The 14,853-nt window shown below is 37.0% G+C and overlaps 2 protein-coding genes across 2 annotated transcripts; one reads left to right on the top strand and one right to left on the bottom strand.

Annotated features, from left to right (window-relative positions):
- Positions 6,452 to 11,030, top strand: LOC104756133 (nuclear poly(A) polymerase 1). Its single transcript, XM_010478661.2, has 12 exons — positions 6,452 to 7,205; positions 7,343 to 7,420; positions 7,513 to 7,620; positions 8,038 to 8,100; positions 8,193 to 8,354; positions 8,646 to 8,759; positions 8,858 to 8,920; positions 9,014 to 9,343; positions 9,426 to 9,590; positions 9,682 to 10,524; positions 10,609 to 10,676; positions 10,778 to 11,030. Exons 1-12 carry the CDS (start codon positions 7,101 to 7,103, stop codon positions 10,815 to 10,817), a joined length of 2,139 nt encoding a protein of 712 aa, XP_010476963.1. The 5' UTR covers positions 6,452 to 7,100; the 3' UTR covers positions 10,818 to 11,030.
- On the bottom strand, positions 11,272 to 13,769 carry LOC104756132. The gene is made up of 5 exons (XM_010478660.2): positions 13,100 to 13,769; positions 12,394 to 12,495; positions 11,986 to 12,084; positions 11,766 to 11,900; positions 11,272 to 11,657 (listed from the first exon to the last, which is right to left on the bottom strand). Exons 1-5 carry the CDS (start codon positions 13,667 to 13,669, stop codon positions 11,523 to 11,525), a joined length of 1,041 nt encoding a protein of 346 aa, XP_010476962.1. The 5' UTR covers positions 13,670 to 13,769; the 3' UTR covers positions 11,272 to 11,522.

Here is a 14,853-nt window from a genome sequence, read left to right as displayed (position 1 = left end):
GTCCCAAATAGATACATCACTTTTTTCTTACCATTTTTTCAATGTAATCTCATCATTTGTTGTCTAACCAAATAAAAAATAAATTGAATACTAAACTTATAGTATGAGATAGGGTTATGAATGTTAATAACATTCTTAAAAAAATATGTTTACATTAATAATTTCATATATATATACGTAATATATTGCAAATATGATAACAAATTTTGGTTTTGAAATCATCCCCGCACGTACGTGCGGATCCGAATCTAGTAATACATAAGTATCTCAAAACAATTGTTTATGCAAATACAAGAAATTATTACAATTTTGATGAAAATGTGGAGAGTAATCATGTTATTTTAAAACTTATATTAATAGATATATGTCTTCCATTCACACACTTTGCATTGGCTGTCAGCTTATAACTGAAACTCCAAAATGCGCATTACTTTAAGTAGTAAAAATGTAGATTCAAAGTTGTATGAGATGATTCTGTATCTTGTATCCATTACAATTAATCATACATATAGTATGTTAAATATAAAATAAATTCTAAATTCTATCATTTTAATATTTGTAATTTAATAAAATCTAAAATTGAATTAAAATTATTTGAACTTTGCTAAACTTTTATAACTAATTACTTAATGTAATAAGTGGAAACATGTTGTTTTCCTATCAAATAAAAAAATTAATGTATAATTAACTTTTTATCCAAAAATAATAAATGTTATATGTAGTATGATGATGTGTCATCGTTAGAGATATTTTTTCAATCTATCTATATATATATATATATAATTAGACCCAAAACAAACAAAAATATACAACCATTTTAAAAGCTAAAAAAAACAAATAATTTTAAAGAATTCAAAAGAGAAAGATAGCTCTTCATCTTCCCTAGAACCATCTCTCCATCAATCATGGATTTGAAGTCGTTCATTGTAGTGGAGTGTGCGTGGAGATGACACTTGAATCGTTCTTGCAATAGTTCACCTAGTCTAACATTCCTCCCTTGGGTATGAGATTGTCGCCTTTGGTCCTTCAAAAACTGAAAGCTCACCTTGATATTTTCACAAGTAAGTGACCAACTGATGTTATCACGAAGCATTGTCGTATGACCAAGACAATGGAACAAGTTTCCGAGAACATATGTTTTTTCTTTTTACATACTGTAATATTTAAATAATCGAATGCAAAAGCGTTTTACGGCTTGAAATTTGGATATTTCGTGAGTTCTGAAAATGTATACCAATAATGTTCTTTATCTCTATTGGATTAGATGTAAATATAAGTTAACCGGTTTAGTATTCGGTTTAGTATACTTGTATATAACACAAATTGTACAGCTATTTTTGGATCAATTGAATGAGAAAATATCTTTAACAAACTTCTTCTTCCTCATTCTCTCTCGTTTGTAATATGGTATCAGAGCCATCAAAGCTCAGATCCACCTCTAATCCTTGATCGTTTCAGTTCGTTAAGCTCATTTTTCTTCGATTTTGAGCTTATCTCGTACTCCAATGGTGATTGCATCTCGTGCAAACCGAAGAATGGGTAAAATAAAATCACAATCGAGCTCCGCTGTTCGTCAATCGCAAAGGTTGAACTCCGATGTTGATGATTCTGCTCCGATCACTCTCCCAGTAGCCGATCCTCAGGTTTCCGGGCTTTCGCGAGCTGTCACATCGCCGATCTTCGCTGATCCCACTCATTCTCCGTTCCATCTACACAGCGCAGATCATCCAGGTTTGAGTATCATCTCTCTTCGTTTGGATGAAACGAACTATGATGACTGGAGTTTTGCGATGCGTATTTCTCTTGATGCTAAGAATAAGATAAAATTTATTGATGGAAGCTTGCCTAGGCCCTTGGTTACAGATCCTAACTTTGATTTGTGGTCTAGATGCAATAGTATGGTTAAGTCGTGGTTATTGAACTCCGTTTCTCCTCAGATCTATCGTAGTATTTTGCGTTTGAAAGATGCTACAGATATTTGGAAAGATCTCTATGGTCGTTACCATATGACTAACCTTCCACGCACTTTTAATCTAACTCAAGAGATCCAAGACCTTCGTCAAGGTTCTATGTCGTTGTCTGAGTATTATACTCGTCTCAAAACTCTCTGGGATCAGCTAGATGGTTCAGAGGAACCAGATGATCCTTGTGTTTGTGGGAAAGGTGCTCGTCTGCAACAGAAGGCAGAGAGAGCCAAAACGGTGAAATTCTTAGCTGGTCTAAATGAATCTTATGCGATTGTTCGCAGACAAATCATTGCAAAGAAGGTGTTACCTCCTCTGGTAGAGGTATACCACATCCTGGACCAAGATGACAGCCAGAAAGGGTTCACCGCTCCCACTGCTCCCACAGCTTTTCAAGTTTCACAAGTTGCACCTCAGATGGTTTCTCCTTCGCCACTATCTTCGGGTGTGATGTATGTTCAAAGTGGTCCAAACAAAGGACGTCCAATATGCTCTTTTTGCAATCGTGTGGGACACATTGTTGATCGATGTTACAGGAAACATGGTTTTCCTCCTGGCTTTACTCCAAAAGGGAAATTCAATGAGAAGGCTCAGAAACCTCCGATAGTAGCGGCTCAAGTTTCTTTGTCTCCAGTTCCGGATAAGACTCCAACTAATGTGGAGAGCTTGATTGGAAATCTTTCTCCTGATCAGCTACAGAATATCATTGCTCTGTTTAGCTCTCAGCTTCAATCTGCCTCTCCCGGAGCTGTTCCTGCTACTATTGCGAGTTCTTCTCATATTCCACAAACTCCACTTGATCACCCTGGTATCTCATTCTCTACTCATACATATTCTTTTATTGGAATTCTGGCTGCTTCGAAACATACACTGTCCATAGACACATGGGTGATTGATTCTGGTGCAACTCACCATGTGTCTCATGACAGAAATAGTTTTGTTTCTTTGGATACATCTGTGGAAAGTTATGTGAACATGCCAACAGGACAGTGTGTTAAGATCAGTGGAGTGGGAATGGTTCGTTTAAATAAAGACTTACTCCTCACGAATGTCTTGTTTATCCCAGAATTCAGATTAAGTCTCATCAGTATCAGTTCTTTGACTTCAGATCTTGGTTCTCGCGTGATTTTTGATACTACTTGTTGCGAAATACAGGATCCTACCAAGGGGGAGATGATTGGTAAAGGTCGTCGAATTGGCAAGCTCTATGTGCTCGATACAGAAACAATCCTAGTGAATGCAGTGGTGGATATTAGTACGTGGCACAAGAGACTTGGACATCCTTCTTACTCGAGACTGGATGTGATTTCTGAAGCTTTGGGAACTACAGGACACAAGAATAAGAAGCCTGCTTATTGTCATGTCTGTCACTTGGCTAAGCAGAAGAAGTTATCTTTTATATCAGAGAACAACATTTGTAATTCAACTTTTGAGTTGTTACACATAGATGTTTGGGGACCATTTTCAGTGGAAACAGTTGAAGGTTATAAATACTTTTTGACCATTGTTGATGATCATTCTAGAGCAACATGGATTTATTTGCTTAAGGCCAAGAGTGATGTTCTGACTGTCTTCCCTGCTTTCATCAATCAAGTTGAGAATCAATATAATGTTAAAGTGAAGTCGGTTAGATCAGATAATGCTAAAGAGTTAGCTTTCACTCAGTTTTATCAGTCACGAGGCATAGTTTCTTATCACTCTTGTCCGGAGACACCTGAACAGAACTCAGTCGTCGAGCGTAAACATCAACACATTCTCAATGTTGCTCGATCACTCCTCTTCCAATCAAATATTCCTCTGCAATATTGGGGAGACTGTGTTCTGACAGCAGTGTTTTTGATCAATCGAACACCATCGCAATTACTCTCGAATAAAACACCTTATGAGCTGCTCACGGGTAAGCAACCAGACTATTCTCGCATCAGATCATTTGGTTGCCTGTGTTATGCTTCAACGTCTCCAAAACAAAGACACAAGTTTGAACCCCGGTCGAGAGCATGTGTGTTTTTGGGATATCCTGCAGGTTTTAAAGGGTACAAAGTACTGGATTTGCAGAGTCATATGATTTATATATCCAGGCATGTTGAATTCCATGAAGGTGTTTTTCCCTTGACAGATTCTCAGAAGGAGATTGTTCCTGTCAACACTCTCACACCAATGGATTCTTTGTCTCCTGGTAATACTATCTCAATTCCACAAAATTCTGATTCCATTTCTTCTCCTCCACTACAAATTTCTTCTCAAAGGATTCGTAAGCCTCCTGCTCATTTGAGCGATTATCATTGTTATTCTCTTGACAATGAGGTCTCTCATCCTATTTCCTCCTTTTTATCTTATTCAAACATTTCACCTTCTTACTTGGCTTATATTAATAATATTACCAAGATTCCCATTCCCTCTTCATATAAAGAGGCAAAGGCATCCAAGGAATGGTGTGAGGCTGTTGATAAGGAAATTGGAGCCATGGAGAGGACAAATACCTGGGATGTGACTAGTCTTCCACCTGGTAAGAAAGTTGTTGGCTGCAAATGGGTTTTTACCTTGAAGTTTTATGCAGATGGCACTCTAGAAAGATATAAAGCCAGGTTGGTGGCTAAAGGTTACACACAAAAGGAGGGTTTGGATTATAATGAAACTTTTTCACCAGTTGCGAAGATGGTTACGGTGAAACTGTTATTAAAGATTTCTGCTTCCAAACAGTGGTTTCTACATCAACTTGACATTTCAAATGCCTTCTTGAATGGAGATCTTGATGAAGATATATATATGCGACTTCCAGAAGGGTATGCTGAGATTAAGGGGGACACTTTGCCTAAGAATGCTGTTTGTAAGTTGAAGAAGTCCATTTATGGTCTCAAACAGGCTTCTCGACAATGGTTCTTGAAATTCTCTACTTCTCTTTTGTCTTTGGGCTTTGCAAAGTGTCACGGCGACCACACTCTGTTTGTTAAAACTTTTGGAGATGATTTTGTTGCTGTGTTGGTTTATGTTGACGACATAGTTATTGCTAGTACTACAGAATCAGGTGTGAGTCAGTTAACTGAAGCTTTGAAGCAGAGTTTTAAGCTAAGGGAGCTTGGTCCTTTGAAATACTTCTTGGGTCTTGAAATTGCTAGGAATTCTACTGGCATATCTATTTGTCAACGTAAATATGCCCTTGAACTTCTGACCTCTACTGGCATGTTAGCCTGCAAAGACGTCGCAACACCCATGGTACCAAACCTACATCTCTCCAGGACTTCTGGTACGATTTTGACTGATAAGGCGATGTATCGCAGTCTTGTAGGCCGTTTGATGTATCTCACTATCACTCGTCCGGACATCACTTTTGCTGTGAATAAGTTGTGTCAGTTCTCCTCTGCTCCACGCACATCTCATCTGACAGCAGCTTATCAAGTTCTTCAATACATTAAAGGGACTATTGGACAGGGACTTTTCTATTCTGCAGAACCAGACCTCACATTGAAAGCTTTTGCAGATTCAGATTATGCTAACTGTCCAGATAACCGTCGTTCAACCACTGGTTTCATGATGTTTCTTGGCTCGTCACTCATTTCCTGGCGTTCTAAGAAACAACACACTGTTTCTCGCTCCTCTGCAGAAGCTGAGTATCGAGCTCTTGCTTTGACTACCTGCGAGATGATGTGGATCACTACTTTACTTCGTGAGTTGCGAGTTGGTCCTTTCTCTGTTCCGATTCTCTTCTCTGATAGCACTGCAGCGATCTACATAGCCACAAACCCAGTTTTTCACGAGAGGACTAAACATATTGAGGTGGATTGTCATACAGTTCGGGAAAAGCTGGATCGCGGACAAATCAAACTCCTACATGTTCGGACTGAGGATCAAGTAGCTGACATTTTGACTAAACCTCTCTTCCTTCCACAATTTGAACATCTCAAGTCCAAGATGAGTCTTCAAAACATTTTTGCCTCATCTTGAGGGGAACTATTGGATTAGATGTAAATATAAGTTAACCGGTTTAGTATTCGGTTTAGTATACTTGTATATAACACAAATTGTACAGCTATTTTTGGATCAATTGAATGAGAAAATATCTTTAACAAACTTTTTCTTCCTCATTCTCTCTCGTTTGTAATAATCTCTCAAGACTCATAAATCCATTCCAATGAATTAAAAAATTATTCAATTTTTCTTAATTGTTAGATATTTTGGTATCAACAAATTCTACATTAGAGTAACTACTTAATTAGAATTCAAGCTTATATATCATGATATCTAAACTATATGGGTTGGTTTATATTTATGAGTTTTTTTTTCTAACCAAGACTAAAATCAAATGGAAAGTTTATTAAAGCAAACCGAAAATTAGTAGAAATTACAGTATGTTTAGTGTTTAAATTCAAAATTTTAATTTGTATTTCTTAATTATAAATAGTTCCGGGTCGGGTATTCAATTATTAGAAACCGGATATATAATCGGGTCAGGTATAGGAAGACGGTTTAATTCTCGTGGGAATATCAATAGGTCCGTCCCCCTAAACTCCCCCATAAATCGTATATATGTGTGGCCCGAGTGCTCTTTGTCGCAATCGCAACCCCACCCACGCGAGAAGTTGCGACTCTAACCTAGAAACTCCGCCACGAGAATTTTGGGGAAAATAGTTTCTTCCTTCTTCACTTCGCCGGAGAATCAATTCGTCTTGTATCGCCTGGGATCGACTTCACCGACCGGACCCAGTTCGCATCAATCAATCTGGTGTTCAAAGGCCGAGACTTTCTGATGTTCGCTCGATACCGTTCGTTGTATAACCAATTCAATCGGAGTAGGGTTTAAGGGTTGTTCCCGTGAAGAACCTCCCGACTCGTTTGGATACTTTTGTATGAGATTCCCTTGTGTTGTGTTTTTTGTTGCTTTTTGATTTTTAATTTAGCAAAAAAAAAGCCTTTTGATTTTTGTATTCTGTATGATCAACAATTTCTCCATAGTAATCTTCTCTGCGTCTTCGTTTTTTTAGCTTTACATTATTCGATTAATATTCAGGCAAAAAAAAATTGTTCAGAAAAAAAAAAGATAAGAAATTTTTTTATACTCAGTAGAATCTGATTGAAATATTAAGGAAAAAAAAAGAGTGAAAAAAAAAAAGAGAGGAAAGAACAAAGTAAGATCGATCTATGGCTAGTGTCCAGCAAAATGGGCAAAGGTTTGGCATTACAGAACCTATCTCTCTGGGAGGACCATCGGAGCTTGATGTGATTAAGACAAGAGAGCTTGAGAAGGTTTTTTCTGTTATCTTATATAGCCTGTGTCTTGTTATATGCTTCGGTTTTCTAGTTTCTTAAGTTTATGATTGATATACTTGTATCTTAGGTTTATACTGATTGATTGTTATATTTGTTGTTACTTGGTTGTTCAGTACTTGCAAGATGTTGGATTGTACGAGAGTAACGAGGAAGCTGTTAAAAGGGAGGAGGTTTTGGGGATACTAGATCAGGTTTTGTAGTACTTTCGAATCCTAAGAACTTGTGCTTATGTATTTTTATCGATGTTTGTGATGATAGATCTTCGTTATTTATATGTGTCCAGATTGTTAAAACATGGATCAAAACAATCAGCCGGGCCAAAGGGTTGAATGATCAGCTGCTTCATGAGGCGAATGCAAAGATATTTACTTTCGGTTCTTATCGACTAGGGGTAACGATATAGAAGATTTAGCTTTGTTTTAGTCATTCTTCTTGTATTGCTAAATATTTGGTGTAGAGGGAAAAGGAACAATGTGAATTGGTGAAAGCTGTGTTTTATTTCTGTTGTCTTGAGATGTTCCTGAGTGGGAAGTGGAATCACTTGTCTTCACATGCTCTTTGCGTGCATTTAAACGTATTGAGATCAATGTTATATTTGACACTTGAACTACATCTGAATTGAGCTTTTCAGTCATTTTTAATTGTTGGTAAACCTAGGACACAATAGGGTGTCCTTGGTGAGAACAGTTCATTCTTAAATTTTCAGTGTCCTAAAAGAGTTCCTTTTCAAGTTTTGATTGCTCTTACTGTCACCAATTTCTAGTATATTGAATGTTCCTATAACTGTTCGTTTTACATTTTCAAATAGGTACATGGACCTGGTGCTGATATAGATACTTTATGTGTGGGACCTAGACATGCAACTAGAGAAGTACTATAACCTCTTGCATCTATGTATATGTAGTTGTATATTTCTTCTGTCGATTTATTGTGTTCAATATTCATCTTCGTATTTCCCTTTAGGGTGATTTCTTTGGTGAACTACAAAGAATGCTGTCAGAAATGCCTGAAGTAACTGAACTGCACCCTGTGCCTGATGCTCATGTTCCATTGATGGGATTCAAACTTAATGGAGTTTCTATAGATCTCCTTTATGCACAACTTCCACTCTGGGTTATACCTGAGGTAATTTCTGGCTTACAATGAGATGTTTGTTTGATTAATGAGGATTGGGAAGTAGATTCCATTTTATGGATTATTTTGTTTTAACTTTTAGATATGAACCTCATTAAACCCATCCTTACTGATTACAATCACTTAGTTTCACGCTATTACGCAGTTTACATTATGTTCATGAATTTAAATTAATGTTTTGAGTGGATCTCTTAGAAAATAGGTATTTTTGAATATGGAGCTCTGATTGTGTTCCTCATATGGAATCTTAATTTTGTTATTTGCCCGATGTTAATGGTGCAGGACTTGGATATATCACAGGATGCCATTCTACAGAATGCTGATGAGCAAACTGTTCGAAGTCTTAATGGTTGTAGAGTTACTGACCAAATCTTGCGTCTGGTTCCAAATATTCAGGTTTTGTGCTCACTGACGATACATCTCTTATCTTTTAATTTTTTGTTATTCATCCATACGATTTGCTTAGTCTGAAATACATTTTTGTTTCTGATCAGAATTTCAGGACAACACTAAGATGCATGCGATTTTGGGCCAAACGACGTGGAGTATACTCTAATGTATGGATAGTCCTTCTCTAGAACTCGTTATTCCATTTCATTTTTAAGTGACTATCATGTTGCTAAGTAAAGTCTCGTTCTGACAATTGCTAGGTCTCGGGATTTCTTGGTGGTATAAACTGGGCGTTACTTGTAGCCCGAATATGTCAACTTTATCCTAACGCCCTCCCGAATATGTTAGCATCTAGGTTCTTTAGGGTCTACAATCAATGGCGTTGGCCGAATCCCGTTCTTCTTTGTTCAATGGATGAAGGATCCCTCGGTCTTCAAGTTTGGGACCCTAGAAGAAACCCAAAGGACCGGTCGCATATAATGCCCATCATTACTCCCGCTTATCCTGGTATGAACTCCAGTTATAATGTCTCTGCAAGTACATTGCGGATTATGACAGGAGAGTTTCAGAGAGGAAAAGAAATATGTGAGGTAAGATTCAAATACAGTAAGTTCAAATGGTAGGCTTTTATGCAGATTCAATGACTTATTAAAACGGCATGATGTCATGCAGGCTATGGAAACAAACAAAGCTGATTGGGATACTCTTTTTGAGCCATTTGCATTCTTTGAAGCGTATAAAAACTATCTTCAGATAGACATCTCTGCTGCAAATGTCGATGATCTAAGAAAATGGAAAGGCTGGGTTGAGTCACGTCTCCGGCAGCTCACACTGAAGGTAAAATGTCCTGTTTTCTCAAATCTGAATAGTTTCTCCTGATTTTGATTCTTTAATGATTTGACTTGGATTTTTTCATTATAATCTCCAGATCGAGAGACATACTTATGATAAGCTTCAATGCCACCCTCATCCCCATGATTTTCAAGACTCATCCCGACCACTCCATTGCTCTTACTTCATGGGTCTGCAGCGTAAACAAGGAGTTCCTGCAGCAGAAGGCGAGCAACAATTTGATATTAGAAGAACGGTCGAGGAGTTTAAACACACAGTTAACGGTTACATGTTGTGGATTCCCGGGATGGAGATTAGTGTCAGCCATATAAAGCGGAGAAGCTTACCTAATTTTGTGTATCCTGGTGGAATTAGACCTTCACATACCTCTAAAGGAACATGGGACAGCAAACGCCGTTCAGAGCATAGAAATTCTTCTACATCAAGTGCAACAGTTTCTCATACAACTACGACTGAAATGAGTTCTGAAAGTAAAGCTGGTTCGAACAGTCCAGGAGATGGGAAGAAGAGAAAGTGGGGACATGATGGATCCCTGACCGATCAGCCAAGGCCCTCTAAACACGTTGCTGTTTCAGTACCTGTAGAGAATTCTGAAGGCGGGAGCCCGAATCCATCTGTTGGATCCATTTGTTCAAGTCCTATGAAAGATTATTGTACAAACGGTAAATCTGATCATATTAGTAAGGATCAAGTAGATAATGTTTTCAGTAAGGATCCACCAATAGAGAAGATAGCCACTCCTCAAGCTCCTAGTCAAGAAACTGAGGAGCTTGAAGAAATTGGTGATTTTGGGAATCAAATGATACAGCAGATAACTCCCAAAGATGCAATCTCGATGGTTACTGCAACTATACCTCCATTGGAAGCTACTGCTTTGAATGGCTCTCTATTCTCCAATGAAGCAGTGGAAGAACTCGAGGTTTCTTGTTTTTTCCTTATCAATTTTCGATACATAAACTAGTCTCTTGATCTTGTTCTTATTTGATTTTTCTTATCTTGAAAGGTACTTCCCATGCGACAGCCTGAGGCGGCACATAGAGCTTCAGTACAACAGCCGAAACCGATAATTAAGTAAGCGGTTTTCTGTCTGTTTGTACTCACTGTTCTTTTAACTCTGCATTTTTGGATTTTGACAAAGATTGTTTGCGTTTTGTTTGTCTGATTATTTGCAGATTGAGCTTCACATCTCTAGGCAAAACCAATGGCAAGTAATAATGGTGTTTTCCCTACATTGCCAAGAATCTCAGCATGTACCCGATATTCAAGATGTTAGTCGAAGGGTTCTCTATGTAAAAGAAGAGTCTTCTTATATTATGTTACTTTTCTTAGATGTTGCAAGTCCTAAATACTTTGATCTCATGTAAAACTCGTTTGGATAAGATTTAATATAATGTGTTCTCGTCTAATCCGAAACACTTTTCTCAAGTCCTGAAACAAAACAAAAAAAAAGTGTGGTTTGAGTTCCAACTTCACTGCTAAATTAATACATACCAACGTTTGGAGTATATATTTTACTATTATCATGTTGATTTTAGGTAACCTCGAAGAGATATGTTTTGATTAATCTCGATCCAGACGTTAAAACATCGTCTTATATCTTAGTTGCCGGCGTTATATATTAAATTACTCTCTACCAGAGTCTTAAATCTACCAAGGCTACAGAACATAGTTTCAAACTCTTGTTCTTCTTACAAGTGTTGTAAAAGTAGTATTTCAATCACATAGTCATAAATAGACTCAACAAAATAATAAGATTGAGAAACACAGTAAAAACATAATTGTGATGATTGCTAAATCCAAAAACAAAACAAATATGAATACAGCATCAGATGATTCAGATCTATACAGGGAGATAGCTTAAATGAAAGATCTTGAGGTATCATAAACCAGACAAGAGATACAACTCTCTCTTAACTCTTATGACTTGAAGTATGCTGTCTTCTTACAGACAGGACAAGCATTCTTCCTCAATAGCCATTGTTTCACGCAATGGACATGAAAATTGTGTTCACAGTTCAATTTTCCAACCTCATCCTCTCTCTCATACTCATCCTGTAATCATCAAACAACGAGGAATCGCGCAATATGAAACTCATGATCCCACAGTAATAATCTGACTAAAGTTTTGAGAAGCCATTGACCTCTAAATCATGACTTTACCTGACAGATGCTGCATTTTCTGTCAGCAAGAGTATGTGATATGGAAGGTTTGATTTTCCCAAGACAACGATGTATCTCGCTTTCTTTAAGTCCAGTATTCACATAACCAATCCTATCACCAAGCTCAAGAAGTTGCTGCGTAGACCAAAGCAAACACTGTCGATAAAGTTGAGAAGATGAAATTGTAAACTCTTGTCTCATGAGATTTTGAAAAACATACCTCGTATGACATGTTATCAACATCGAGCCTCAATTCGTGGTAGTGATCACGCAAATCTGATATTCTTCCCATGACAAAACCATTCTGGAGCATCATCATCTGTCAGTGAAAAGCAGGATTAATTTAACATGACTACACTGGCTGCATGGTTTTATAATATAACTAGCTATTAGCCATCCAAAACAGTTTACAGCACCATATAAAATATGTAGCCGAAGAGAAAGAATTACAGTACTCGTCTTCCACTCTATAATTGTTGTCTTAGTTAATAGGAAGCCAAGTAACAAGTCAAACCTTAAAACAGTGTTGAGTGTGATCAGTTTTACAAGTCAGGGGTAGTCTATAACATTTACCAGAGATATAAGAAAGTTCGAAAGATGAGCAAACTGTTCGGCAAGAACATTCTACCTCGGTAAGATCATCAGGGTAAGAGCGTTGAAGTTGGCTACGACATCTACTTGATAACAGTGTTGGTTCAGCGCGTGATGATGTCAGAAGAACAGAAGAACCCTGCAAACATTCGTAGCACCCCATTATCATTGTTCAAACATACACAAAAGAGTCCTAATTTTCAAAGTCCTCTGAAACTGAATAAACAAAAAAATTCAGACAAAACATAATCCCAAGAACTTCCCTTACAAATTGAACCCATCCATAACCTTAAACAATGCTAAGATTCCATCATCTAACCAAACAAGACAAAAGCATGCTAATATTCCATTCTCTAACCAAACCAGAGTTCTTCTCAATTTTGATTTGTTTATTTCCTATCAAACCCAGAGGACCACACACACACATCAAACAAAGTATATTCTATATATTATCCCTCACATATGAAATAAAAACTAATAATTGAGTATCTCTACTACTAAAGTAGACCCCTTGTGATTGTCTAAAGAGAATCCAAAACCAGAAAAACACAAATTTAATAGAGCAACCAATAAGGCCCAACAATATCATAGAGCTAACTACAACCACTATAGCTTCAACCACTCCAAACAGTTTAAAGTTTAAACTATACAATTAGCTCAAAGTCAAATCCCAATAACACTCCTAAATTATAATAATACTCAAACAGAACATTGGTAAAATTAGATGAATTTACCAAATTTACCTCAGTAGTGTGGTTAAAAAAGTTGTTATCCACATCAATTTTGCGACGAGACGACGGAAGATGCCTTCTCCGAGGAGGGTCGACGGATCGATCAACAACAGCATCCGTCGAGAACCCTAATCCAGGTCCGCACCAAACATCAGGAACCGAGACGCAACCACCATCAACGACGTCTCTAGCCTCGCTTAAAATCCTAATCGAACCATCTTCGTAGATGTTCTTCTTACTCTTCTTCTTATGCTTCTTCTTGTCTTTTCTAACTCTGGCATCCCAATCCGCGGAGGAGCGAATCACGGAAGGTACAGAAACTTGCTGAGCGGCAGTGCATCCCATCCCTCGAAACGATGCCGTTTGGTACGGTTTCTTCTTGGTGGCTTCGTTGGAGGATGAAGCCGGGAGGAGAAAGAAGGAAGACATTGCGGAGTTACAGAAGCTATTAGGCTGAGAAATCGGAAGAACGACATGGCTCAGCGGCGGATCATCTTCGGCGGCGTCCAGGTGACGGAGACGGATTGTTTGGTTCCTAGCTCGTCGGAGTCTGATGTGCTCGCCGATTGTTGTCGAAGACATTCTCAGAGAAGAGAGAGAGAAAGAGACTACAGTGCGCGGGGAAGAAGGATGAGAGAGAGTGAGTTCAAGCTCATGATGATGATGATGATGATGATACAGTTTTTGTATAATGATTATATTTTTTCCTATATTTTATATATTTAATGATTTATTTGTGAATATTTTTATTTGTTTTTTCATGCAACCGTTTAATATAATTCCAAAACAAAATCAGCTCATGCATATCTCGTGATTATTATAATATATATGGCGTGTTATCAGAAAATTTCAAATATGAAATGTATATAATAAAGGTGACAATACTACTAACAAATTAGCAATAATGATGTTGAATAGAGGATTTATATGTTGTTTAATTTGAGAATTTCGATTCGTATGGGTTTTGTTTTCTTATCCCATTTTTTTATAAAAGTGATGCTCGCTTGTAAAAAAAGGAAAGGTCTCATCTCAATGTCACTCTTTTTCCTTTTTGTCAGATCTAATTTCGCTATTTACACCACCACTTTGAAAGTTGCATCCAATTTGACACTGGTTCTATCAATAGGCTTAATGGTCCCTTTGAGAGCCCAACTTGAAACTGGTCTAGCTTCTACATAATAATAGGCCTAATGATATACCTTGGATATTATTAGGGGGATATGGTTTAGAACAAAATTAATAAAACAAGAGAATGTCAAATTTAACAAAAGAAATTAATCTGCTATATTTTAATCTGCATTAAAACCTACAATTAAATTGGAAATAAACTAAAAGAATACTAGATTTAGATATTTCCCTATTCATAACTGTTAGATATGTTTTAAATATTTTATCTACAAATGTTGAAAAAGTTTTAATTCAAAAGAAAATGAAAAAAGAATGCAACAAAAATAGATACTACTAATTAATTAAAAGAAAATCACGCCAAAAAAGAAGAAAAATCTAGTCAAAAATTTTAATTTGCATTTAAAGCTGAAATTCAATTACTACTAGTAATAAACTAAAACAAAAGGAAAAACAAATACTAAGGCCATTATTAACGGCAGAACACCTTTGGTGTTCTTAAGCAAAAAAATAATAAAAATAAGCAAAATTGGACTGAGATCAATTTTTTTGATCTTAAATAAGAACAGATTTAACCCCAGTTCTTCGTCTACATGGCATTACGGGATTGGTTGGGAATTTTTTGCAATCGGGATAATTTT

Source organism: Camelina sativa, chromosome 17, assembly GCF_000633955.1.
Source record: "Camelina sativa cultivar DH55 chromosome 17, Cs, whole genome shotgun sequence".
NCBI classification, from domain to species: Eukaryota; Viridiplantae; Streptophyta; class Magnoliopsida; order Brassicales; family Brassicaceae; genus Camelina; species Camelina sativa.
Note: the sequence above shows the minus strand (reverse complement) of the source record. Positions and strands in the feature narration are given on the sequence as shown.